This window comes from Aythya fuligula, chromosome 9 (genome assembly GCF_009819795.1).
Source record: "Aythya fuligula isolate bAytFul2 chromosome 9, bAytFul2.pri, whole genome shotgun sequence".
Lineage (NCBI taxonomy): Eukaryota > Metazoa > Chordata > Aves > Anseriformes > Anatidae > Aythya > Aythya fuligula.
Genome location: NC_045567.1, coordinates 22,119,599 through 22,146,062, shown reverse-complemented (window position 1 = coordinate 22,146,062; position 26,464 = coordinate 22,119,599). Strand labels below are relative to the sequence as shown.

At 44.5% G+C, this 26,464-nt stretch overlaps 1 protein-coding gene across 4 annotated transcripts in view; it reads right to left on the bottom strand.

Annotated features, from left to right (window-relative positions):
- Positions 1 to 26,170, bottom strand: part of MECOM (MDS1 and EVI1 complex locus) — a 45,979-nt gene extending 19,809 nt beyond the window's left edge. For 2 of the 4 annotated variants that reach the window (XM_032193714.1, XM_032193715.1), the window contains exons 1-7: positions 26,042 to 26,168; positions 16,943 to 17,045; positions 14,779 to 14,995; positions 12,030 to 12,177; positions 11,021 to 11,174; positions 3,799 to 5,155; positions 1,767 to 1,854 (exon numbers count right to left, since the gene is read on the bottom strand). In XM_032193714.1, the coding sequence (XP_032049605.1) occupies positions 1,767 to 1,854; positions 3,799 to 5,155; positions 11,021 to 11,174; positions 12,030 to 12,177; positions 14,779 to 14,995; positions 16,943 to 16,991 (2,013 nt within the window). In that variant the 5' untranslated portion in view covers positions 16,992 to 17,045; positions 26,042 to 26,168. Of the gene's footprint in view, positions 1 to 1,766; positions 1,855 to 3,798; positions 5,156 to 11,020; positions 11,178 to 12,029; positions 12,178 to 14,778; positions 14,996 to 16,942; positions 17,046 to 26,041 lie in introns of those variants that run through there. The other 2 variants (XM_032193713.1, XM_032193711.1) reach the window with 2 other exon arrangements.
- Positions 26,171 to 26,464: the final 294 nt, after the last annotated feature.

Genomic DNA, 26,464 nt, shown 5'->3' with positions numbered 1-26,464 from the left:
CCACGTCACCCTCTCTTAGCACCCTACAGATCTTCCTCCAGGTTTCTCCCTGGCATGCAACCCACTCACACAAAGCTTTGTAGAAAAGTATCCAGCTCCTTCCCATCCCAAACAACCTCCTAATAGTGCAATTTTATACCAAGAACCTCCTTCCACTCCTGCTGATGGCATCAGACCAACTTGTGCTGAAGCCTGCAGTCCCTTCAACTCAACAAGGATTTACACCTGAAAATCCAGCAAGGGCTCAGCAAAATGTTATTAATTCTTCCATTGATACAGCACCTTAAATAGCCTAATTTGAATGATTTACCATTAATGTACAGCCCTTTATTTGTTCTAACAGGATCAGTTACTTGATGAACCGGCCAGTTTTACACCAGGGGAGACAAAGAGGATTCAGCTCCCAGTTGTGCATCGGTGCATTAATACTACCTGCTACGGACTGGGAATTTCTACTTGTCACTTCAGAACTCTGGCAAATAGGATAACTCAGCAAGAGGTGCTGAGCTGCTATTAAATCTTGTACATAAATTCTCAACAATTTTAATACTTAATAGACCCTTCACTTCCTACAGGCATTGGAACTGGGAAGACCTGTGGTGCTTCTGCACTCTCCACCCATGCAAGAGCATTACAGCAGTGTATCTGCAACAAGACACACCATCAGCTCTCCTTCCCACATCTCCACCAGTCCCATGCTTCAGAATATATTCTGTACAATCTGGGTAAACTGAGAAAAAAAAAAAAAAAGGAAAAAAAAAGTCAAATTGTGGCAGACTAGTGATGTGGTCTGCCCAGGAATTCAGAGGAAGCTGCACCAGAGACAGGAGCTCTTGGCTGCACAAGACCCATGTGGGTGTCACTATTAGGATGAAACTGCCCATAGTCAGCAAGGGGTTTAAATTTGCAAATAACACAAAGCATTTTATTTCAAGAGTAAGATTTATTTTTTTTTTTGCAAAAATATTTATTTATTTTGCACACTTTTTTTTTTTTTTTGCAAAACTGCCTCGAGCAAAGAAGAGGAGAACAGAATGAATATGCAGTGCTGCTGAAAAAAAGAAACGTGCAGACTGCACACATGTACTCTTTCTATAGTGCATACACACTGTGCTTGTTGTTCTGCTTCAAGGACATCCTCATAAATTGTTGTTCAGCAAGTAAGAAGTAGGATTTTGGCCTATGAACAACACAGCAGCCCTCTCATATAGCATGGCTTCAGGCATGGAGAAAGGACCCTACAGCGTCACTGCACACGCTATCACCCATGACTGCTAGAATGGACGTTTGCATTAGGAGGGTTAAATGTATTGGGTAGAAGGTTTTCTCTCTTTTCTGGGAGTCCTTTAATATTAAGAAAAACAATCGATTGTATAAAAGTAAGCAAGTAACTGGGATGCTCAGTTTTGCTTGCCCAACTTTGGATCTACACTGACTCCCTGAAGGCAATACTGCCTCCACTGCAGCGGCCCTGAAAAAGATGGGCAGCTGTGAGTGTTGGTGGCGACGCTATGGTTATGGAGGAACACGCTTCTAAAACATACATGTAGTTCGAATCTGGCTTCCTCTATAATCAAAACATGTTGTTTCATCTGCAAAACATCAAGAAGCCCAGAACAATGCTTACGCTTTTCCACCACAATGGTGAAGCAAAAACTGTGTGTTTTAGGAAATCCAAAAATGACTAAGACCGCATTCATTTCTCTGCACCTGCTTTGAAGCACCAATAGGCTTGTTTACAACATCAAAATTCCAAAAATACTTACTTGTGGATGAAACAAGAATCCCGGGGAAGGTCTCAAGTATTTCTCTTTTAAAGCTTCGAGTGGGTCAGTTAACTTTCTTTTCTCTACTCTGTAAACATTAAAATTAGATTTGCTTATGATGAATCAGTCTCAGATATTAATAATTATACAGCTACTCATGTTTAAAACAGTCGATTATACATCAAGCAGTTTGTTTCTCAGAGGTAATGGTAAGAGATAAGGAAGTACAGTCAGCCCCGGGTTCCCGCACACGGCTCTTTATGACGGGCGGGGGCTGCGGACCGCCGTTGAAGGGCGATCGTGCCCTTTACATAGGAAGTAATCCCGCTTCAAAAGACCAGCAATAATGATAGCAAAAACCAGTGACTAACTACTGAGGATTTTTATGAAGAAATAAGGTGACCAAGTGTGCTCTCCACTCAGAGGAGTGGAATTCAGGGCAACAGGAGATGTGAGCAAGAGGTGCCTTCCCGCCTGCCCATATGAGACCTTGCCGTCACCATCCTGGAGACCATTCTCTGTGCATGCCAAGGTGGCCCTAAAGGGGGCTGTATGAGAAATGTAGGCTTGCAGGAAGGCACTGGAGCTGACCTGCCACTGACCAACACTGGGATCAACTAATGTGTGCATTTAGGCTGTGAAGCACAGTGTGGGTGACTGAAAGCAGTGTGGAAATTTGAGGTCTTTTTGCTTTTCCTGTCACTGATGTGTACGGTTTAAGGGACAGATCCTGTTGTCCTTACGTAGATGTAATTCGTGGCAAAGGAAGGCTCAGTAACAAGCACCCTTGTACTATGTTGCCAGAATTTCTATAGGCTTTGTTAGTTTGTAATGCAGGACCACAAAACACGAATCATTATTTCCACTGCTTCGGGCATTTAAAATCACCGTGACACAAACACCTATGGTCTAATACAGATATCAATTTGACATAAATAAAATCATCTCAATAAATAGCATCAGACCATGTTTCTTCACAATGAATACCTGTTGTCTTAGGTGGGAGCACTGTGCAAGAACTATGCCCATAGCTTTTCTTTTTAGATAAAGTAATAAATTAAAATCATTTTCATGGACATAGCTTTTTTAACAATAGGCCGTAAAATCGGTCATTTAGATTATAAACAAACATTTTTTTTTGGCTGATATTCCCCTAGACTAATTTAGATGCATGACTTCAGCTGATTGCAGATATGGAAGCAGAAAGGCAAAGGGCACAAACGGGGGCTGACGTACACAGGATGTAGGTGAAATCCAGATCCCAGGGAGATTGGTGTCAGCTCTACTGGAAGACACCGAGGGGTCGGGATTTTACAACTGGTTTTCAAAACCTCGCTTGACTGACAGTGTCTGCTTGTGTGCCCGTCAAAGCCAACACAAAGGCTCCCATTGATTCGTAAGGTAGATCAGATTAACTAACCCATGGTTAGGCTTTGTACACACAGGGACATTGTGCCTTCAATTATACTAATGAAATGCCTAGATAAATCCAGCCATTACTCAAATCAAAGCTAAAAGGGGCAGAAATCACTCTCAATTTCCATACTTTTTGTATACCTCAGGATAAATTTGCTTCTTGTTGTACTTATGAGATCTTGCCATTTAATTCAGGAAGAACAAAGTGGGTGGTGCACAACTGGCAGCCTTTTGGGATGCACTCTGATTTCCAGGGAAGAGAAGATGCAGGAGGCAGTAAAGCCAGGTTGGAAGCATTTTGGAAGAAAAGTAATTTGTGGCAAACCAGTGCTGTCAAACACACAGTAAATATAAAACCACTTACTACTGATGCCAATGCATCTACGGGCTACAGTCCTGCACATCAGGCTGCACAGGTTAAACCGACAACTCAGTGCAAGTAGGGCAGTAATGACAATTTGCTAATTATGGCATTACCGCACCCAGGGTGTGCAGGTTGGCAAGCAGCCTGCCCCTTTCCCCCTGCAGTGACCGCTGTAGGGTCAGCAGGAGGGGGACGGGGTTGTCCCGTGCAAACCTAACTGCTGTACCAAAGGGTGCCAGAGAGCAGCGTTACCTGTAAATGGGATCCATAAAGAAGGGAGTCGGTCGGGCGTGCTGCAAAGAGGACTCGGACGCTTTCCTTTGCTCGAGGTCGCCTCCTTTCTTTTCACCAAAGACGTGGTTTTTCCGAGGCTCGGCCTGTTTTGTGCCACTGGCTCGACTTCTGCTGCCCATGCTCAGATCTAGAGGCTGGTCCTGGCTTGCCGCAGGCGGAGCTGCTGGCTTTGAGGGTATGGGAGTAACGGGCTTCTCCTCCTTACGCTTAGTGGTGAGGTCAAAGGGAGACTCAGAGCTTCCCTTTGGGATCTTCTTGAGTTCACTGGGTGATTGGGGTTCCACTTTCAAGGGTAACGGTCTCAAGTCTCTATCAGGAAATGGATACATTGATTGAGAGAATGCTGGAAAAAATGGGAGGGGAAACATGGAAGGGTAAGGTAAAGCTCCAACTTTTTTGTCTTGCAGCCCCACAAGTCCTGTTGAACCAAAGTATTTCTCAGCAATAGAAGCAATAGCCTTTATAGAATCATTCACCGCTCCTGACACCGCAGTCTGCTCCTCTAAAGATGGTGAGAAAATGGAATGATTGCTGTGGTCTTTCTTATTATTTATTGAAGCCAAACTCTGCAGAGAGCTTACTTTGTCTTTGAACATTTTACCATTTTCTTTAAATTTCTCTTTCTCACTTTCAATGTCACTTTCCAGATCAGAGCCAGAGGTGGTTTCCAGGTCACTGCCACTGGGGGTACTGACATCGTCAAGGTCACTACTCTCTGACTGGTCACTGAGTTTCTCATGCGGCCTCTCTTCAGAGGACCTCTCTGGTTGAAGCTCCACTGGCTTATTTTCCCCTACAGATGGTTGCTTATTTAGTGCCTTCAAAATATCCTGGGTGGCTGGCAGTATCTGAGGACTGGTCATGAGGGGACTTTGACTTTTGTTTGTCTGATCTGCGCTCGGTAGTCCTTTAACAGGAGAACTAGTAGGTAGCAAAGGTGGCCTGTGGTACAAGCCTGAAGGAAACAGACCGGGGAAGCTAAAAGAAAATCCAGGAGCTGTTGGAAAGGTAAGACCAGCAGGATGCCTATTGGCTCCAAAATAGTCAGCAAGGCCCGGATTTGCATGATTCATATTAACCATGGACGTTTTATCCATAGCTGGGGTTCCAGGAAGTGAAATGCCTTGGCCAAAAAATCCTCCTGCTGCAAAATGGTTCTTGCCCTCACAAAATCTCCTGTGTTTATTTAAGGAAGACGTAGTGCTGAACATTTGTCCACAGTCTTTGCACTTGATTTGGGTTCTGCAATCAGCATGCATGCGCTTATGTCGACAAAGGTTTGAAAACTGAGTATAGGATTTATGGCAGACCTCACCTGTATGTAAACAACAACAACAACAAATCTCAGGCTTTATGGTAATTGCCCCCACCCTCAAAATTTTGCAAATAAAACCATTTTTACCCTCCAAATGTCAATTAGGAAGCCGTTAAGGAGAAGTCTGGGTGCACAAAAGCTATTGTACTGTTCCAAAGCAAGGCATCCAAGCAGACAAATGTCTAAAGACAGCACCAAAAAACCCCCTCCAACAAACCAGAGCAGGTCTGAAATCACTAAAAGATAATGCTTTTGGTTCCTTGTTTGCTCTTTGCATTGCACATTCGATACCATTATTTCACATTGCATTAGCACCCAGAGCCCTGCCACGAGCTGTGGCTCGGTGCTGTGACACGGATGAACCCACGGTGCTGCTGATGAGCAGGCACTCATGTCCCCAAATGCCTCCGTCAGCATCACTGTGCACATGTGTGAGTTAGCCAGAAACATTTGCAGGGCCAGGCAGGAGACAGACAGAGCTGCCTGGCAGAGCTCTCAGCCTGCAAGACCCAAGGAAATGAAAGAGGCAAAGGAGAAGACAACCAGGTATTCCCAAGGGCATACTATTATTAACAGACATTATTTTTGATTTACAATTAAGAAGTTAATCTCATGAAAGCCCAGGCTACAGCTTCTCGAGTAACCTCAGTCTGGTACTCTTGCATGCCCAAAGCATTTCTATACGTGTAATGCATACAGTCCCTACAGGTGCCTTAGAAGCCATAACTATAAATCCATGTTTTAATAACTTTACTAGTCTTAATATTGCTTATTTGTTTCTTACACACGAAAAAAATCCACCGTATTTCAACAACAATTTCCTTTAAAAATGCAGCTGTATTTGTTTGCGTGTCCGATGCTCAGAACAGCTCAATGGATTTCCTTTCAAGCTCCTCTGGGATGAGAGTAACTTCAGCCTCACAAAAGAAGCACTTGGAGAAAGCCAAGGGGAGATCTGCCTTGATCTCCTGGGCCTGAGCTGGCCTGCGACACTCATCGTGCTGCAGCACAGCTTCCAGCTAGAAATTTTGGTAGCAGGAGGCTGAAAGTCACCCCATCACCAGCACAGAGCAAGATGCACCACTGCGGAGACTGAATCATGTCGATGAAGCCAATGGAATTTTTTTAGTTCCCAATAAAATCTTTACATCGCTTTTTTCCCCTTCTTACATTTAGTGTAGGTTACCATTTTTATGATTTTTTCTGGCCTCTTTTCCCACCCTTCGGACTAGCAGGGACAGTGGGCAAGTCCCCAGCTGCGCTATGTGCTGTGCTCTTCAACATGCTAATATTTCTCCGTGCCTCTGGACTAACTTGCTTCTACTGGTATCAGCTCCAGCTTTGTTTAAAAACAAGGCAACAACATTATCAGTAAGCAGTGTTATCCCTCTGTAATAAATCCCCCCCCTCTTTTTTTTCCCAGCCAGGAAAAAGCATGTTGCCACTGTATTTTTATTTAATTTGCGTTATATCATAGGCTCTCATCTTTCACACATCAAAGCCACACAACAATGCACATTGTGTATTCTGAGGCCTTTTTAACAATCATTTTCATGATTTGAGACAGACTGACATAATTTACAATGGCTCTATTTTCAGCCTGCAAAGGAAACTGAATTGAATGTATCCCATCCTGCACTGTTGGTTCCCATGAACTGCAATCACGTCCCCTGACTTCCACTCGCACCGGGGCCTGCGCTAACCTTCCTGCTCGTCCAGATCGCTGCCCTTGAGAAACTTGACCACTTGTTGTCATGTCTCGACTGTTTACCTCTTCAGTAGGCTGCTCCATATCTCAGCAACAATGCTCCCATTGTTCGAGGGCCTGATCCTGCCCACGCTGCACCCATCCCTTTTCCCTATTCACGCCCCATTGACAGCCCTGGGACAATTCGTGGGGTAAAGAGCGCAGAATTGGGCCCAAGCACAGGAAATTTGCTATGCGGTAATTCAGGAAGAATGTTTGTTGCTGTATATCAGTTAGTGTTCCTGTTGGAAATCTTCATTCACAAGGAAAGAAACAGAAGAGAAAGGAAAAAAAAAAAAAAAACGAAAAAGAAGAATAAAAAAAGAGTAGAGTAGAGTAGAGCTGCTCTTGTTCCTTTAAAATGTTTGATTTTCTCTTAATAAGTGCCTTCTGTTTCTCTTTTAGGAAAATATTTTATTTGCCTGTTTGAAATGAAACTATGTTTTATTTAGTATAGAACTATTTGTTGTTGATTTGCTGCAATATAAATCCCTAATCTGCTATTTTCTCCTATTTTTAGCCTCATCCCAGGCATAAGATCTCTTCTAACACCGAAGAAACTCATTGCCATACCTCAGGTACAGCATCAGGACCCCACGGTTAAGCTTACGGAAGCTTTGTGCAGCCCTCACCATCACTGCTGAGCTCTTGCACAAAAAGTTCCTCCCACTTCGTTGCTGATCACAGAAACCAAAATTAAACTGACCACAACGGTACAACTTGAGTGAGCACATCCACAGGCTTGCACAACCTTCATCTTGGATATTACAGGCCAGTTCCCATCACATCCAAGCAGGAAAACTCCATCTGCACTGATGGAGTTATGCCCAATACATTACAGCAGAGCATCAGGCAAAGTATTTTTCTTCAAAAAAAAGAAAATCCCCCTCTTCCCTTTTAAAAATACATGCTTTTACAAAACTAGGTTAGTGCATGATTTAAAACAAATCATATTTTATGGGCTTTTGATTTTCTACCAGGTTGTGCTAAGGACCTGCTCCTTATCTACAGGATTATAGTAAATGTAATGCTGCAGTCGGAGTAGCAACTGGGGGAAAAGGGGCTTATTGGCACAGATCTAGTCGTCCTAGAGTTGGTAAGTTCTCCTTTATAGAGCCTTGATACATTATCCATTTATTAGTCTCCATTAAACTACTCAAAAGTCAACAGAACTGAGGTATGTTCTACTCCTGGAGAAATGCAAAGAGAGATCCTTATAAACTGTTAAAGAGAGTTGCAAAATATTCATTTGACTAATGCATCTGATCTCAGCTTTAAAACAAAATCAAATTGATAATGGTAAAAACATTAAAATATACATTTTTTTTTATTATTATTATATTGATGAAACAATTAGCTGTTGTACCGAGGAGTTCACCTTTCCGAGGCTGACAGTTATTTAAAGCTATTTAATGAGGTGCCTCTTGCATTTAACAGCCTATTAAAAACATGGGCTTTCAAGGTCAACAAAGAAGTCTCGGGGACAGGTCCAAAGTCCTTAGTCCCCAGAGGAGTCTCCCTCTCGGGGACTGTCCCCTGAAGCCGGGTGGGATGTGGCAGCAGCGAGCTGCTCACCCAATGCCCTCTGGTTCTGCAGGAGAGCAGCTGTGCAGATCCCCTGCGCTGCCCCGACCTCCACAGGAGTCCCAAGAGCCAGGACTACTCAGGCAGGTCCCTGTTACAAGATCTACCTCTTTTTCACCACATGACTTTTATTTCCAAGTAAAGCTTTGCTTAAAATGTAGTGGATGGGGGACGGTTATCAACTTTAATTGCTTCCACGTATCAAAGCAACAGAAGCTGGGTTTGATTTCTCCTGTTACACCTTATTACATCCTTTAAATCTTAGCACCATGCTTTTAAGCAACTAACTTGTACGGGAAGCTTCCCTCCTCGCAGCTTTTATTGCTGCACAGACCCAGGTTTAACGCAAACTCCCAGCCTGTCTCCCAGATTGCAGAAATTCATCTCGTGCTTAAGCACGCTCCGTACCGCGATCGTCTCTGGACCCCAAATTAGCCAGCAGTTAAGTTTGCATATTTTCTGCTTATTAAAAAAAATTACTGTAAGTACTATTTTGAATATGTTCGGTCTATTATGGCATGTGGTTTCTATTTGGAGAGGCTGGAGATTTTGCGAAGGCAGTGAGTAATTACCTTAGTGTTGGTGAGTTTTCACTCAAGCTTGGGCGGTGTACTGTAATAAGAGACAGTTGCCATAAACAGACTGGTAGAGTAAATCATGGTGTGTGGCCTTCTGGTGGAAAACAGATATCTCCTTGAGGTGACCCTACCTCCCTCCCATTGCTCAGCAAAGCCTACCAACATGTGGTCTCCAAACCCTTTTGTTCTGTAATTACATGGCTATTATTCAGGGATTGCTCAATGGGTTTTCATCTCTCGTACTGTGCATTTCACGAACACTGGTTGCTGGTTTGATTTATCAGAATAAATAGTAACAAAAACATTTTAGGATTATTTCATTTGAGAGAGGTGCCACTTTCACATTTTTATGCTGGGCACTGGCTGCAAAAGGACTAGCTGAAGGTTCCCTACCTGGGCCAGAAACTATTGTTGTTTAACAAGTATAAATTTAAAGTGTAATTACTTAACCTGTAATCCTAGGTCTAAGAATTATTAGAGAGGTTTATTATTGGATCAGGTTAGTTATACATCTTCTTGCTGAAGAAGCCCATCAAAAAGATTATCTAACCCAATGGTGGAGACACAGACTTCCCATAAATTAGTCTTGCAAGCCACTACTGCTCCCCTCGAGGAATTATAAGACCCAAAGCATGTGTCAAAGCAGCATTTTAGAGCTCCCTAGGTTTCTATATGCTGAGGAGGCAAATGCCCCAGTCGCAGCTGCCCGCTCCAGCAAACGGGACCATGCAGTAGTGGCTGGAGCTGCAGCTTTGCTGTCCTCTGTTGCGACAGCAACCTGCCATGCCTAACATGCTGCCTGGCTGGGGTGCCACTTCTCCTGTCAGACTTGGTGTGAAATAGGAGTATGGAAAATACAGACAGCTGGAAAAAAAAAAAAAAAAAAAAAAAGCATCGAGATGAGAACTGGGTAAATTCTTTTTGAGAACAGCAAAAGGTGAAGAAGTTCAGAGAACAAGGAAGGGAGGTGTTCATAAGGTGCTTTTTAAGCCATAGCAGGTGCCTGAAAAGTATGTGGAGGACATTAGCGCTAGCAAGAACACCATTCTTAAATATTTTTTGCCTCTGCTTCCCTGGTGAAAGGGAGAGAAAGCAACTTGCAACATTACTGTGCACCCAGATTCCCCAATCTCACACCAGGATCTGGCCAAGTAGCAAACACAACCCTTGGGACTCTGAGGACCTGATTTATAGCCCGGTATAGAATCAGGCCCACATATCAGGCAAGTTTTATTGTTGGAGCAGCTGTTGGCAAAGCTCTAATAGCTAAACCCAATACTTAAATTCAGGGCATGTAAAAGAGCCTCGAGCAGGGAGGCAAGCTCCTCTGGCTGATATACAATGGCTTTAAGGTTTATTTTCCAATTCCCGCAAAACTCACGTTATCTGCTGGAGAGACCCTGTGGCCCAAAATTAAATTTCTAAAGCAAAGCAGGCTTTCAGGTCCTGCTGGCTCTGCCTAACACCCAACACGTCCAGACTGTGCCATCCCTCCAGCTGAATGGGACACCCTCCCTGCTCCTGCTGGCACTGTCCACCCTCCCCAGCACCAGCACTAATGCTGCCCTGCGTGGCAGAGCCAGATATGCAGCATAGGGGCTGCTGCTCCTCCAGAGGAGCAGGAAGGAGAGCAGCCAGCTCAGTATGGTGCAAAGCACGGCTCCCTCTTGCCAAATCTCACTCCCCACTTGCTCTTTTGCATCTGTGCGTGGAAAAATATCCCAGGGACAAGGGGTACATTTATACATCACACAGTGTCTGCCTGAAAGGAAAGTCATCTGAAAGCAATGCTGTGCATCGGACTATGAATTACCCAATTCTCATTTAATAACTCACAGCCCCCACAAAACCAGTGGGAGAAGCCAAGGAAGAACAACACAACCTCCTGCTTGCAGATTATGCTGTTTTTCGACAAAAGAAATACACTTAACCAAAGACGTTTAGTGGAAGACTTACATATAAAAGGTTTGACACTGCTGTGGATGTGTTTATGCTGTTTGAGGCCTGAAGAAGTGGCAAACGTTTTGCCACACTCTGGACAAGCGTGAGCACGAGCCCCAACATGCTGGGAACGAATGTGCCTCTGGAGGTTGCTGGGGTCCGTGAAAACCTGCTAGGAAATGAGTACTCATTAACCAAGAAACTTAACTGCAGAAGAAGCCAGTTAACACAAGCGTCTTTCAGAATTCAGACCTCAAAGCTACTGGGAGCTTTTTAGGATTAAAAAACGGTGGATGCTTGTTGCACCTCAACACGGCCGATGGGCATCAGCGGGAGCTGTGCCTGCAGGACGGGGCCTCTTTTTCCCAGGATCAGCCAAATATTTGGTGGAGCTGTTAAACCCTATGCAGCCACCACAGCAGAAGCATTTGCCCCTGCAATTAGAAGTCAAGCTTTTGAGGCCAGTGACTTCCTGAGCAACACCTCCACAGAAAACAAGTCAAACCATGGCTATGTGAAACCTCCAGACATTACTGCAATAGAAATACTTTGCTGGGCACATGGCAGCAGGAAATCTCACTCACAGTCCCAGTATCTAGGGTTTTGCTGCAACTTACAAATGTCAGCTCAATGCAAATTTCCCATTATTGCAGCAAATGTACTTAAACGTGAGAAAGTCCTTAAGCAAAAAGCTCAGGCTCTGGGAATCTGGTACGACGAAATTTTATACAAATAATCTGTGCAGCAAGCACCGTGCTGGAAGTGATACAGATGCCCTAGGGATGAGATGGTTGCGCTCAGCGCAGTCCAAAACTGGATTTTTTCTTATTTGGTTTTATATTGCAGTAATGTCCTTCCAAATCAAAAGGGGTGGGAAGCTAACAAATACAAAGTGAAGATTTAAACCCTTGGGAAACGGGCTGAAGCACTGCGGGAGCACTATGCCCTCGAGTATCCCAACCCCAGCTGCCCCCGTGGGCTCAGCGACACGAGAGATGCCGGGCAGCCTACAAATTCACTGTACCTTGGCACAGTTCTCACACTCGTAGTGCTTGCCGCTGTCATGCGACATTTGGTGACGTATCAAGTTGGACTTCCAGTTGAAAGCTTTGGGGCACTGGTCGCACTTGTACTCCCGCTCCTCGCTGTGGGACAGCATGTGCTTCTCCAGGCTGCGGAAACAGGAGCAGGGGTTACCAGCAGTTGGCAGATCAGATAACCACAGAATAAAAAGAAAGAGCCCCGAAGGTCCAACCCTGACAGAGCCAGGCCCGTTGTGTGTCAGGCCTGTCCCTGCTGGGAGGCAGAGCATCTCCTCTGTGCCACAGGAACACATCGGCTGATGTTTTGCCGGGCCACTTGCAAATGCTCCAGGAGGTGATGCTTCCATCACTCCTCAAGGAGATTATTCCATCCACCTCTCAATATTTCACTCTGGTAATTCCTCCCTGCAGTCTGAATCATTTCTACCTTACTGCTCTCACTCTAACGACAGCTAGGATCCTATCACCTGATGCAGCTCCACTCCTACGATGGGAGTCAATCTTTCTTACAGCAGGAGTAGCCCAGAATAACTCCACTGGTGGAGGGCAGAATGAGCAAAAGCAAGCAGAACAAAGCTTCTGAATACAGCATATTAAGAGTAAAGTTATCTTTGATGCTTACTAACTGTGTTCAATTATGTAGTTCTTTTCTTCGTAGTTTGTTCGGTCTGTTAGCAGGATATTCAATTCCTACCTGATTTCTTCTGCATGTCTTTGAAGTCATTTTCACCTCTGAATTTTCTGAATTTGTCTTTTAGTATTCATCTGCAGCAATTAAAACTTCGGGCCTTGCCTGCTAACATTTCTAGAACAATTGCATCTCCACCATGCACTGGTAAACCAATCTCAGCCAGACCTAGAGAGACCCTTGTCCCCACTCTCCCAAACACCTGATGTGAGTACACAACCCACCATCAGCACCAGAGCACTCCTGGCCCCCACACGAACATCCAGACCTCAATCTTCACACTCAGCTCCTTCTCAATTTAATTATGCACACCCTCCAGCATGGCTCATTCGGGCCTTTTGTTTTATATAATCTGTATATAGCATGCTTCTGTACTTTTTTTTTTTGCTGTGAACTGTCTTTGTGGTGTATTAGCCTCTCAATAATTCAAGAGTTCGGAGAATGACTGCATTCTCTCTCATTTTTCACTCTTTCTCACAGTGCTGCCCATCTATTTATGATGACTCGTTCTTTGTTTTCTGCCCTTTCTCTTCAATATTTAATATTTTAAGCTAAATTTACATTTGCTCAATGATTCCCATATGTTAGATATTGTCCTCTGGTTCATGGGCAGAAAAGAGCTTTAACACCAAATAACTCACGATGTAGAGAAATGTCAGTCCCAACTAGTGCCGCACCCACCCTGCTGCAGCCCTTTCAACTTCTCTACTGACATCAACCCTTCTGCATCAATCACTCGGACTGAAAATTAGACACGTGGAGCTGGAAACTGCCCAGCACCAGGCAGCGAGCAAGGCACTGCACATGCACAACTTCACAGTCAGTGTGGCTGACCTATGGGAGCAACGTTTGGCACATCGTGTTCTCATTTTGGTGTCGTTACTTTTGAGGAGGTGTAACGGTCAAGTTGCATGACGTGCTGATCACAGACCACCTGCACAACAGCGAGCAGCCTCTGCTCGGCCAGCAGGAGCCTGGGAGCGGCTGGGGTTTGGGGAAGGGGGCTCCACCTAGCACAATCAGCACCTGGCACATCCAGGATGAGATGGCCCAAGGGACAAACCCTGTGCATGAACAAATCCATGCTAGCATCCCACCTCAGCAGACACCATGAGATCCTGAGCCATGGATTAGTAAGGATTTCTACAAAAAAACATGAACTTTCAAAGTACTCTATTAGTGGGCAAGTCCATATTTGGCATGTGATTTTTAAGCAATGCAAATAAATGCACTATTGTCCCTAAAAGTGCATAATAAATACAATTACCTAAGTTGTACCCACGCAGTGCAAACAGGAAAGAAGAAGCTGTAGGAGCATGGATTCTGCTGCACAGACCCTGCCTGAAAGCAAAAGATACTGGCCCACATCTGCTGCTGCTATCAATTGTCTTCATGCGACATATTCTTCTGTCTCATCACAGCAGAGGATCTGACCCAGCATCTGCCTGCTGAGATACCTCAGCACAACTGCTAGAACCCTCCTGCATCCTCAAAGTGAGAGCATTAAGGTGTGGATTTGTGAGGGATGTACTGCAGAAGCTCCCGTGCCCTCTCAATACCTTTCAGTAATTTGCAAAATTTGCTGCACTGCAATACATTGTGTTAAGTAGCCACCAAAAAATACAGTGACAGGAACACTTAAATTAACTTCAGCATATGAAGTTCTACTTTGTATTTACATTCTTACCTATGCATATTTCAAGGACATATGCCCATAGTAACTTCTACCCAAAAATGGGAAGGAGAACTCACTTCATCTGAACTATAATCACTCTTCTGATTTTACTGCCACCAGCCCAACTCATGCCATCTAAAGTTCTGATTATCAGAAGATCCAGTTCTTAAATTAAGGTCCCTATTAAAAATTGAATTTCTCATTTATTGAGACTCCATCAATTTCCATGCTCTAAAACACCAACAAGCAGTGAATTTTTATTCATCAAAAGGTGTAAGATTCTGCCCTGGCTCATGCCCTGCATGATCTGACTGAAGCCATTGCATAATTTGCCTTATTAAACCACATTTTAAGCATTAATTCCTACCTTTGCAAATCTGGGAAGACTTGATCGCACTCTTTACACTCCTGGATTTCATGCACATCCTGAAGGTCGTTCTCATTCTCAAGCTTTTTCTGGAAGTCCTCCTCCACCATGGAGAACGCGGAGTGAGGTGTGCTGCAGGGGAACTTCTGGTGGTCTACAAGCTCAGCCTTGGACTCAAAGAGCTGGTCGCAGTCCTCGCAGCGATACTGGCGCTCCTCTGGAAGACAAAACGGTTGGTGAGACTGCGAAGAACACTAAAGAAACAATGATGCTTTGTAATACTTTCTAATACCACTTTAATTCTAAAATATACATGGCAGTGCAATGCTACCTGCCTGGGTGTCAACCAATAGGGATTCCTAAAATTGGTTTGGTACAAAAGTCAGGGTGCTTAAAAATATCTTAAAAAGGGATACATGGGATCTAAGGTGGATACATAGTGGAGGCTGTCAGTCTCTGCCTATCTGTTTGAAGGAGCCTGACACAAACACCAGCATTTCAAATAGCCCAAAGGGTGTTCATAGAGACTTTTAAAAGTCTCTTCACTTCCATTAGAGTTCTCCTCCAACACTCAACCCTGTTCAAGGTGAGCCAGAGTGAGATGAAAATTCCAGAATGCAGATGTGAAGAAGAGAATCCTATGTTGTGTGTGTGTGTTTTTTTATTTTTTTCTTTTGTTGGATTTTCCACTGATGGCCCATGTGAGTAGCCACATGCCCTGTTCTGGTTCCAGGGTTATCTGCCCTGCAGATACAAATGCACAGGTGCCAAGGAGTCTGGCTGAAATCTCAAATGGATATAATTGGTGCCTACTTGAGGACTGAATTGCACCAGAGAAATCACCACTAGGACTGCTTTCCCCTAGCAATACTTTTGTCCAATCTGTTCCTAAATTAGTCCTGTGGGACACATATTTGTGTGTGACTGCAGAGAACTCCTCTCATGAGTTTGATACAGGCTGATCTGAGATGTAACCAGATGGAATAGGCATGGAAAACAGTATGCTTAAAAAGGGTGACAACTTTAGCAACTAAAGCCACGACCAAAAAAAAAAAAAAAAAAAAAAAAGAAAGAAAAAGAAAACCCACACCAAATTACAATAAATGAATAATCCCCAAACTCTTATTCAGAGAGCAGAAGATACTGCTGCAAATGTACAGGCAGGTATAAGAAAGCATAGCCCTTGACACCCATGCCCTGCCCTGGAAGACCCCTATATGCAGTCCCCAAATCCCTCAGAATTTGTAAAATGGCCACATTGGCATAAACTGCAACCTAACGAGCATCCAGTTGATATCCTACAGCCCGCTGTGCCTTCCTATCCCACTCCTCCTGCAGGGCAGGAGGAGCATTTGGAAGTGGGGACAAATTCTGAGGCATCCCAATCTGCACAGCATCAGCAGGAGCTCAGGAGTTTTACATCCAGGGCCTGTGTGTTGGATGAATAATGAATGAGCACGAGGAGGAAGGATGGCTGTGTTCTCAAAAGTGACAGCAACATTAACAACCTGAGATTTTCTCTTTTCAAAAGAGCAGTTGTTTGGCAAACTGACAAAAAAAAATACAACACACTCATTATCAGGGTCCATACATCTTAGTCCTAAAGGACCAGCAACTAGCAGAGTCCAGAGATAATGATATGGACTCTCTTCCTTTTTCTGCAGTACCCAAAAACTAATTAAGTTTCTTTTCTGAAGCCTTAATGATGCCCTTGATTACCTCTGCAGACCTCTGCTTCTGCCAGGAAAAGTTTGCGTACACGAAGGTAAGACCTGAAAGAGTTGCAGGGATGCAACACTGAGAAAAATCAACTCTGCAAAGTAAAGTTTAGAAGACTGGCAGGTACAGAATGCACCACTCAATTTTTTTGGAAGCTATTTGTACCAGGTGTGATAAAGAAAGTAAACAGAAACCCTTCAATGCCACTGCTGGCACTGCTTTTGAGAGCACAGCCATACCTCAGAGGCACTGAAGGAGTTATGTTTGTATTGGAGCAGTTTATTCACTGAACAGCTTTCAGAAAAACTGAAGGGCGGAAGATAGACAAATACAACCATAGTCCAGCTCTCTTCCCTACAGGCAAACTATTCTGGATTTTGAAAGTATTGCAACAGATGAGAAATCTCACTAATTTTTTGGATATCTCAGGTAAGAAGTGACTAACCGTGAATGTCCGGCGCCATTGTTTCATGTGAATAATCTTCACTCTTCATGAACAGTAGCAGCTCCTCTCCAGGTTCAATGTCTGCTACAACTCTGTAGAATATCTGAAAAAAAGAGAAAGCCAGGTGAATGCCACAAAGGCGGAGGGGAGGTGAGTCCTGCTGTGGTGCCAGGCTGGGCTTTGGCAGGGAGACTCCTGCCAGCCCCACAGCCCTTGTGCTTTGGGCTCTATGAAGATAAAGGAGAGGTTGCTTTCAACAGCTTCTGCTGCAAAATGAGCTGCCTGATGACTACAAACACCACCAGCAATTCATGTACTTTATTACACCAGATCTATGTACAAGGTAACCATAAAACACATCCCTGAATGACTGGCGCAGGGAAGATGTAACCTGTTTCTCCCTTTGGAGAAGGGGAAAGAACTGTGGAGAGTTACCAAATCACACCTGAGGAGATGCTGATGATGAACACGAGGCATCTGAGCCCACCTGCTTCAAGCACCTGAGCAGTCCTGAGAGCCACGAGGGAAGAAGCCTGCACAACCCAGCAGACCCTTTTACTCCTCAGCTCCAAACAGGAACCAAAGGCACGCGTAGGCCAGGATGAAGGTGTGCCCACAGCAGCTTGTTGGCACGTCAGCTCATGGCACCTGGTCCCCTCATCCAGGTGACATCGGGCTCTGGCCATGCACCCAGTGGTACCATGAAGCCGGGGCGAGCCCCTGTCGTGTGCTCGCTGCCAGGCTCTGCCCAAACAAAATTCCCCAAATGCATCTGGCTGCTCTCTGTCTCAGCAGGAAACGTGAAGAACACTAAAAAAGCTCCACGAAACAGCTCAAATAAATATTAGTAACTTCCTCAGGCCTTGTTAAACAAAAACACATGACAGCTAGGCTTCCTCCCCTATACAAATGATGCCTTTGCGCTTTCTCCATCTAATGTATTTTTAAAGGTTTCATTCGCAAAAAAATAACTCTCAGTACTCATTCTGGTGCCGTGAGAGGGAGGCACAAAATCCATTCTGCTGTTTAACGCCCAGCAGGTGTGTTGGCCTCAGGCTGGGTGCCCAGGGAGGGCTGTGTGGGTATTCCTCTCACGCACAGCACCCAACGGGTGGCCCCGGCGCCGAGCAGATACCCACGTCCTCCAGGAGGTGGCCGTATAGCCTAATGGTTTATCTCTCTCCAAGCGGCCTTTGCCCACAGAAACGTGCTAAACACATAAAAATAACTAAATAAGACACGTTTCCTCTGAATTGTTTTCTTTTCTTTGCCTTGTCCCCAAAGCTGCTCTGGCAGAGGCCCACAGAGCAGCGGCAGCTAGAGCCAGCATGTCCCACTGCCCAGTGTCCCACCACCTGATGTCCCACAACCTGATGTCCCACAACCCGATGTCCCCCTCCTGATGGCCCAGGTAGGGCACAACAAAACTGCATCACAGCCTCCTTCTTGTGGCAAAAATCCCCTCCTCTTCCACACTGTCCTGCCCCTGGTGTCAGAGGGGCTTGCTCGGGCTCTCTATTTTTTGCCTGTCAGTCAGATAAATGTATAAAAGCTGCACGGTTCATTCTCCAATTCTGTTTCCCCTTAGAAAACAATGGGCTTCTTTCAGCAATGCAAAACACCTCTTGTCTTGTCAGGTTCGACTTTTTTGCTTCCTTTCCAAAAGTACACTAGCCTCCAAAACGTGGTACAGCAGCCCTCAGCACTGCGAGCCTACAACACCCTCCCTGGCCATCACCGACAGCAGCAGCATCTCCAGGCACTGCCGGGCCACTGCAGGCTCGTCCTGAGGTCAGTAGTGCCATGTTTGCACAAAACAGGTCAGACTCAGGGCACTCCTCTTGTTTCTTAATACATTCACATTCATCTTGTTTTTCACTAATTTACATGGATGCAAAACCGAATCAGCACATTCAAAACCCTGCCAGCAAATCTTGAATAAAAATAATGCCACTGGTGTCTAGTGAATGTTCTTCAGGGTCACACAGAAGAGGACGTAGGTGGTGCTTACACTGCAGCCCTGCAGCTCCTTGCTGATGTCAACACTGCATCCAGCAAACATCTGCTTTAAGCAACACTTGTTTTTCCAAGGTCCAAGGTCGATGGTGCATCTGCACGAAGGTATGAAGAGAAACCACGGTGCAGCTTTCCCTGCTATTCTTCCTCCTCTGTTCATGCTGTCCCATCAAAGACACTTCGATAGACCTTTTCACCTCTGGCTGCAGAGTAAGGACACGTGGACTGACAGGCACATAAAGAGGGGCTTGTTTGCGGAGCACTGTGCTGTGCTGCATCCCATCCTGCTGCAAGTCCCAGTATGATGCAGGATCCTCGCTGCAGATGTGGGACAAATCCTTAAGAAGGTGCAAACTCTGTAGCCAATTGTCCAGCCTGTTAGTGTAGGTCCTCAAAAATACTGAATATCAGAGATGATGAAGCTATCCACCAGGAACTGCCTGTCCAGCCCCTCTGTACCCCAGCAGGGAGAAGATACAGAGGACTAACTGGAAAAACTCCCTGGATTAAGATGAGTGCTGTGTTTTATTTGGTGTCTCACAACTAAAGCCCTACAAAAAAAGGTTCACGTGTCCGATTTCCAGATTTGGCATTTTGACATTCTTATTGTTAAAATACCACCTTTAATTATTACAAAAAAAAAAATTAGGCTCTGTATAAAAAAAATCCCACACCTGCACTAATATTTTATATACCAAATTGCTTTCCACTGAGGATCTGAAATAAAACAAACTGAACTTTAAAATAAAATGATCATGCAGGTAAATTTAATCTGATTTCAATAAATGTCCTTTCTACTTCACGTGGAAGACTTTTTTTTTCCCCACTCTTTCCACATAAAACCCCAGAAATTCCCTTATCTAGGAAAGCACCAGCCCACCCCATGAAGTGCACAAAGAGCTGCTGCACGGTAGAGAAATGACCAAAAAAAATTAAAAGAAAATAAAAAAGCAAAGTCCAGATGCGCTTTTCACATGCCCTGGGATCAGTGGTGTGTGACTGCAGTTTATATAGGAAGAGCAAAATCGGATCCAGATCTGGAAGCACTTTCAGAGTTCAGGGGGTCTGATGTGGGGAGCGGCCGGGGGCGGCCTCGCGTGTCCGCCCTCCGTGCCTGCCCCTGCGCGTGCTACCGAGCAGAAATAAAAGCTCCCAAACTGCCAGCCATAAAGGGAAAGGGGAGGGGAGAAAAGGAACACACACAATTTACTTTTAAATGGATGAATAAGGCCTCATTGTTATGAATCCCAGTTTACTTTTCCTGGTCAGGCACTTGAAATTTTATTTATGCTTAATAGACTGCGTTTGGCATGTGTAAAGATGACAGAGGCGTGAATTATGAATGACCTTCCACCTATTCAGGAAGTTGTAATAATTGAAATAATAGCGAAAATGCGCTCCCCGTGAGCTGGGCCCGGGGCCGCGCGCTTTGAAGCTCCCCGGCGGGGCCCAGGCCGCTTCGTCGGGGCCCAGCGTTCACCACCGCTGCTGCTGGCCTGCCGTCACCAACAGCCACACCGCTTTGGGGGAAAAACGTGGCATTTCGGGCCCCGCATGCGAGCTGCAGTGCACACAGTCACGTGCAAGTGGGAAGATGAGTGGAGAACCAGCTCCGAAAACGATGGTGGAAAGCTGAGGGGAAAGGTCCGAACGGCGAACGTTCAATTCTGGCTCCCATGATGAACAACTGCTGCGGCTGGAGGGCTGCGCTGTGAAACCTGAGCCTGGCTCCTCTGGCCATGCTCAGGCAAGTGATAAATTGAAAGGAAAAGGAGTTTTTTCGTGGGCTGGGGTGAGGAGTCATCCCCAAGCCAGGCCTGAGGAACACTTCAGCAGGCAGACCTCAGCCGGGGCCTGCACTGTGGGGACAGGGACAGGAGCACCGCAGGTGACACCATGGGTCCAGCTCTTCCTGGCTTCCTGGAGTGTCCTGGGCAGCTCGAGCAGGAGATGCCACAGCGAGGATTCCACGTGAAATGGCATCAGCAGTCCCCATCTTTCTGTCTCCAGGCTGTCCCTGCACAGACACCCTTGCTCTGCATCCCCCAAGCCGCTGCTGCCTCTCCGGTGATGCTCATGTCTTCCTCCACCGTTGTTTTCTGGTGAATATTAGCCCAGGGTCCAGGTTAGGAACTGCCATGTCTAGCCGAGCTCCTGCGGATGCCGTCACGGTCCCACTCGTCCTGCTGATGGCCACCTGCACACAGATCTGCAGAGAGGGCACGGCGCCGCTGCCCTCCCACGTCCCGCTTTCATTCACGAGCCCCAACAAGTGCTCGGTGAGTGGCAGCCCCACTGTCTCTGCAGACATCCGTAATCCTCCGGACCCCCCCGCGCAAGTGGGACTTGACAGCTCTCATCACAAAACGGCGTTCTTGCTCACTGACGGCGTGCCCAACTGCTTTTATTAAACATCAATAAAAAGCTTATCGCCCCGCAGAAGTGGCGACAATTAGCTGCCATTTTTGGTGCCGAACAATTCCTCGCAGGTCACGTCAGGACAGGCCGATGCTGTGAGCAGCAGCGCTGGCAGAGTGTCGGGCTGCAGATAGCACAGGCGCACACAGAAGGCTGGGCAGGAGTTTCAGGCCCAGCATCAACCCAAATCACCTCAAATGGAAAACCACAGCTGACGAGCTCCTTATTCCACCAGCCCTGTGCTGACACAACACTGCTCCACTGGAGACAGGTTTTCAGTGGGAGCTGGATTAAGCTCTATTTTCTTAATAAACTAATAATTCGTAGGAGGAATCACGGCGGAATAGGGCCCCGCGTGAGCTCAGTGTGCACATGCCCTTCTGACCCATAACAGCCAAAACCTTAATTTCACTCTCTGACAACAAAGCCTCAAAACTATTCCTTAAATACACAACTTTTGCAGGTGGCTCTATGTCTGGGGCTGCTGGAGAAGTCTCGGTGTTTTTCTGCCTGCGAGCCGCAAGCCGTGGCAGGGGGGCGCAGGCAGTAAAACCTGAAACATGAAGCTGTGCCTGCAGATTACAAAAGTTTGTAAAACTTGTAAGATGTGATCAGATCTGGTGCAACCTACAGCAGTAGGTTCACTCGCCTCGGTTTATATCTCTGACATTGCACACATTGTTAAGCGTGTTACTCTACTGCTTTTTCTCCCATTTCAGTGGCATATACTTGAGTAGGGGGGAAACGCACACACACACAAAAACACCAAAAAAACCCTATTTCATCACACACAACAAACCACAGCCTCCACAAGTTGATCTTGAGTCACTTGCAGTTTTCCATAGATAAAACAAAGGGAATCTTCCAGGAGACCTGGAACCTAAGAGCACTTTTACAGCACTATGTGGCTATGTCAGTGTCAGACGTTTGCAAGCAACAAGCAAGATAGAAACAACTTCAGGAGCTCTGATTTAAACTGCAACCAACTACATTTCTAAAAGAAAAAAAATAAAGAAAAAAAAAAGAAAAAGAAAACACAAAAGAAAAGAAAAGAAAAGAAAAGAAAAGAAAAGAAAAGAAAAGAAAAGAAAAGAAAAGAAAAGAAAAGAAAAGAAAAGAAAAGAAAAGAAAAGAAAAGAAAAAAAAAAGAAGAAAAAAAATTATAGCTTGGAGGTGACTGTGGTCCCAGCTTGAAAATGTGCTTGGAACGTGTGACAGTCCCTGACACACCATTGCTATAGTTACTGCTGTATTTGCAACCACACTTTCATTAACATATATATCTAAAAATAATGCTTTTGCTGGGATGACAGCTCGGCCAGAAAGCCTACCAGTGCTAATCGTTCTGAAGTCATTAAAAAGTTGAACTAATAGATATTTAATGATAGATAACAGAGGGGAGTCGTCCAAGTTAGCAGAAACTGCTATTGAATCCTGACTTTGAGCTGAAAAAACACATTCCAGGGAAATAATAGTGACAAGACTCTTTGCAGCTCTGCACACACTAAGGTCTCTTTAGGGAAAAGGAAAAAATGAGAGTGTGCTGTTTGTGGAATTTTATTATTCATATACATCTTGAATTACATACGGTCAGGTTAGATTGGGCATGACAGGAGATAATAGGAAGACAGCAAAGAGAAATCCTAGATCAACTTTGTTTGAAATAAAAAAAAAAAAAATGCAGCTTTTAAACCCTACTCCACCTCCAATCAAATGAAATACGAGTTGCATCCAGCGTGCATGTTTTGACTGCATCCCACCATTATCGAGCTGTTCATCTCAGCAAAGCTCATTTATACAGTTATATGAAAGAGCCCAGGCCTTTTGTAAAGTTGATCCTAAGTGATGAAACCTAACCTCAAACATGAATCGGGGGGTGGGGTGGTATGTCTCTGAAAAAAAGTCTAATAGAGAAAACAACAAAAAATGTTTTTCTTTCCCTCTTTTTGTTAAATGCAGAAGGTACAGCTTAGCAGAGCGACTAGATTACACGTCGGTCTGAGCTTCACCTAAACCCTGCCTCAAGCAGTCTGGGAATCATACCTGTCTGTCAGTCAAGCCTGAATTTAGTAGCATAAACTTGTGGCCAGCGCAAGGCTCAGAGTGCTGGCAGGATCTTTTACCTTTTCAGGTACGGCACAATGTTTGCTTGTGAAATTTTACAGATGAGTTGAAGCAATTAGAGGTGAACAATTACTGCTGATCAAGTGTCCGTGCCTCAGGAGCGAAGGAGGGCTCCCAAGGCAGGGATGCTCCCCGTGCCTCGAGGGGTGCCGAGGGTCCCCCTGGGATGAGGGGTGCACCCCCAGCTCAGCCCGCACCCCGCACTCCTGCGGGGCTGCATCGCCTCCGCACTCCAGCTACCTGCAAGGACCCATGCACGTCTTCTGCCTTTCCCATGCTTTTTTTCTTTTTCTTATTTTTTTTTTTTCTGTCTAGGATCTATAGGGGCAGACTGACACAGCGCGCACACACACATGCACGCTCAGCCCTGACTTGCATTTGTCACTCCTTGCACATGGACACGTTTGGCCATGTAACGTCCATTCCCCAGTTTGCCTCCCTATTCTATTTTATATTACCTCTCGTGAGCTCGTGCCAGAAGAAAGCAGAAGGAGGAGCTGTTAGAAAAGCTTTTTCGCTTTAAGAATGGAGAGCACATTTTTAGCATTAACTTTTTAGGCTCTGGTCATAAAACGCTGGAGTATGTGTACAATTTTGTGGGTAAATTTGCAGCGTTTCCAGAGGGCCAAATGAACAACAATCTCTTGCTGACAGCGCGCAGTTCACAACGCGCTACTTGAAAGACGACCAATTTTTAATTTTCAAATCTCGGCAACAATAAGCCATAAAAATATGGAATTATGAACAGCACGATACCGTGCAAAATAAATAACAAGTCTCCAGTGAATGAAAGAAATTATTGGCAGCAGTACAGCCACCATTACCAAATCTCAGAAATGTAAACACTAAAAAAGAGAAAGTTACAAGCGCCATAACTTTCATTCCAAAAACGTCAAAACGCCTGTGCGTGTCTGCGTCTCAGCGGCAGATGCCGATGTTACAGCCTGGCGTGTATTTTCAGTTATCAGCAGAGCACCAATGCCGACGCAAACGCAGTAAGTTGCTCCTACCAATTCACGTGATTCCATTTCTAACCTTACCTCTTTATGCCAACTCTTATTAAACATAAAATATTTGGATTTGCTGTTTCAATTAGGCTCTAGTTTCCTTTTCGTATCACTGCTCCATAAATGCTCTGCGTTGAGAGAATTTATCGTTTTCCAGCGTAAAACATATTTCAACTTGCAAAATGTATTTTTCATTTACTAATAATCTTTATGGCTTCTTTAGCTAAACCAGCTGCTATATATATATACAAAAATAAAATGATATCTCGGTTGGCTGGCTCATTCTGTGCTACATGTGTTCGGGGGTGAATTTTAAAAGTTGAAAATTAAAAAAATCCTCTGTCATAGTTCCTGAAAAAGTTCATGTAAACCGGCTTAAATCAACTGTCTCGTAGGAGCTAAACGCATAATGCGGTGGTGCTGCTGGAACCAGCAGACTGTCTCACATTCATTTCCTTTACGTAAGGAATTTGATTGGAAAGAATGATTTTTAATTGAAGCTTTGTGTCTGGTTGTGATTCTTCTTTCAATACTGTCAAAGCAATTAAATCAGCTAAAGATAATCTTTAACATTCACCTGATGCAGTTAATTAAGTGGTGAAAAATGAAACACTGATTAAAGGAACCAAATGCTACGTCGCAGGTACCAAAGTTTAAATTTGAAACAAGAACACACCATCGGTTGTTGCTTTGCTGTTTTAGATATTTTAGTTTAAAGGAGCGTAGCTTTCCTAACCTAACTTCACCCACTAAAATATTTCATAACAACACACATTATCTGCAGACTAAAGCAAACCTTGATTTAAGAAACACCTAATAACTCATCAGCATAATTGAAAACAAAATGCCTCACTGCGTCCTTCCTCCCCCCTATCCCAGTCCTTCCTCTGCCACACAACAAGGATAAATAACGTTTCAGCCTAACAAAGAGTGGATTTAAGCGCAATAAATGAAAAGAAAAAGAAAACCATTAAAGATCCCGGTTCAGCACAGAAGTATGATGAGTTTGAGCAAAGTGTTCGAGAAGGCATAATAATATTATGCACGTGTGCATTCAAATCCCAAGCCCTGTGCAGGCGACGATATTGTATTGGTAGGATTATCAGTTTTGCATCTTCCCCTCCACTCTTTCCATTAACTTCACACTGAAGTTTCTCCTTAACACAATGGCTTAATTTAGCAACACTGTTGGACTGGAACAGAAAATGCTGCTAATTTAAAATCAGCAAACACTGGCTTTGTTTTCCTAAGAAAGCAGTCCCAATTTTTATCAGGTACAAGATTAGAAAAAAAAAAGAAAAAGAGAGAGGGAGAGAGAGATTGTTTATGAATTGAATAGCAACGTGGAAAAATAGAAAATTCGTATTGTCTGCAGCCCATAATCAAAATTACTCTATTCTGCATTTCACATTTGTGCCTTATCTTCTGCCATAACAGCAAACAGGCCAAAATCTGTTGTGAATTGCTGTTATTTTTTTCCAGTGACACCTTAAAGTTCCTTAAAAAATAAGTCCAGAAAGTGAACGCCACATACCTGATCACTTATCTGACATGCAACAAGGTTGTGCTGATTGTAGCATCCAGCAAACTTGATATATTTGAGCCAGTTTCCTACATCTGGTTGACTGGCATCTATGCAGAACTTCACATTGCAAAACTCATCCAAGATCTAAAAGGAAGAATACGAAAGAGTAAATCTTTCTGTTGCTGTCCGGGCATACTAATCGAAAGATAAATCACAGGTTTTCAGATAAACAAATGGATAATAATCTAGGCAAGTTATACAGAAATGTGCTCCTCTGGTGAGGAATTTTTTTTTTTTAATGGTCAGAATACACAGAAATTAATGCAAGGACAACAAATGTACTGGAAAATGGCTTGACAAATGTCTACATGTAACCGAGGTGTTGTCTAATTACTGCTAAGAAACACTGTTAATGTAAGAGCCGTCTGATTT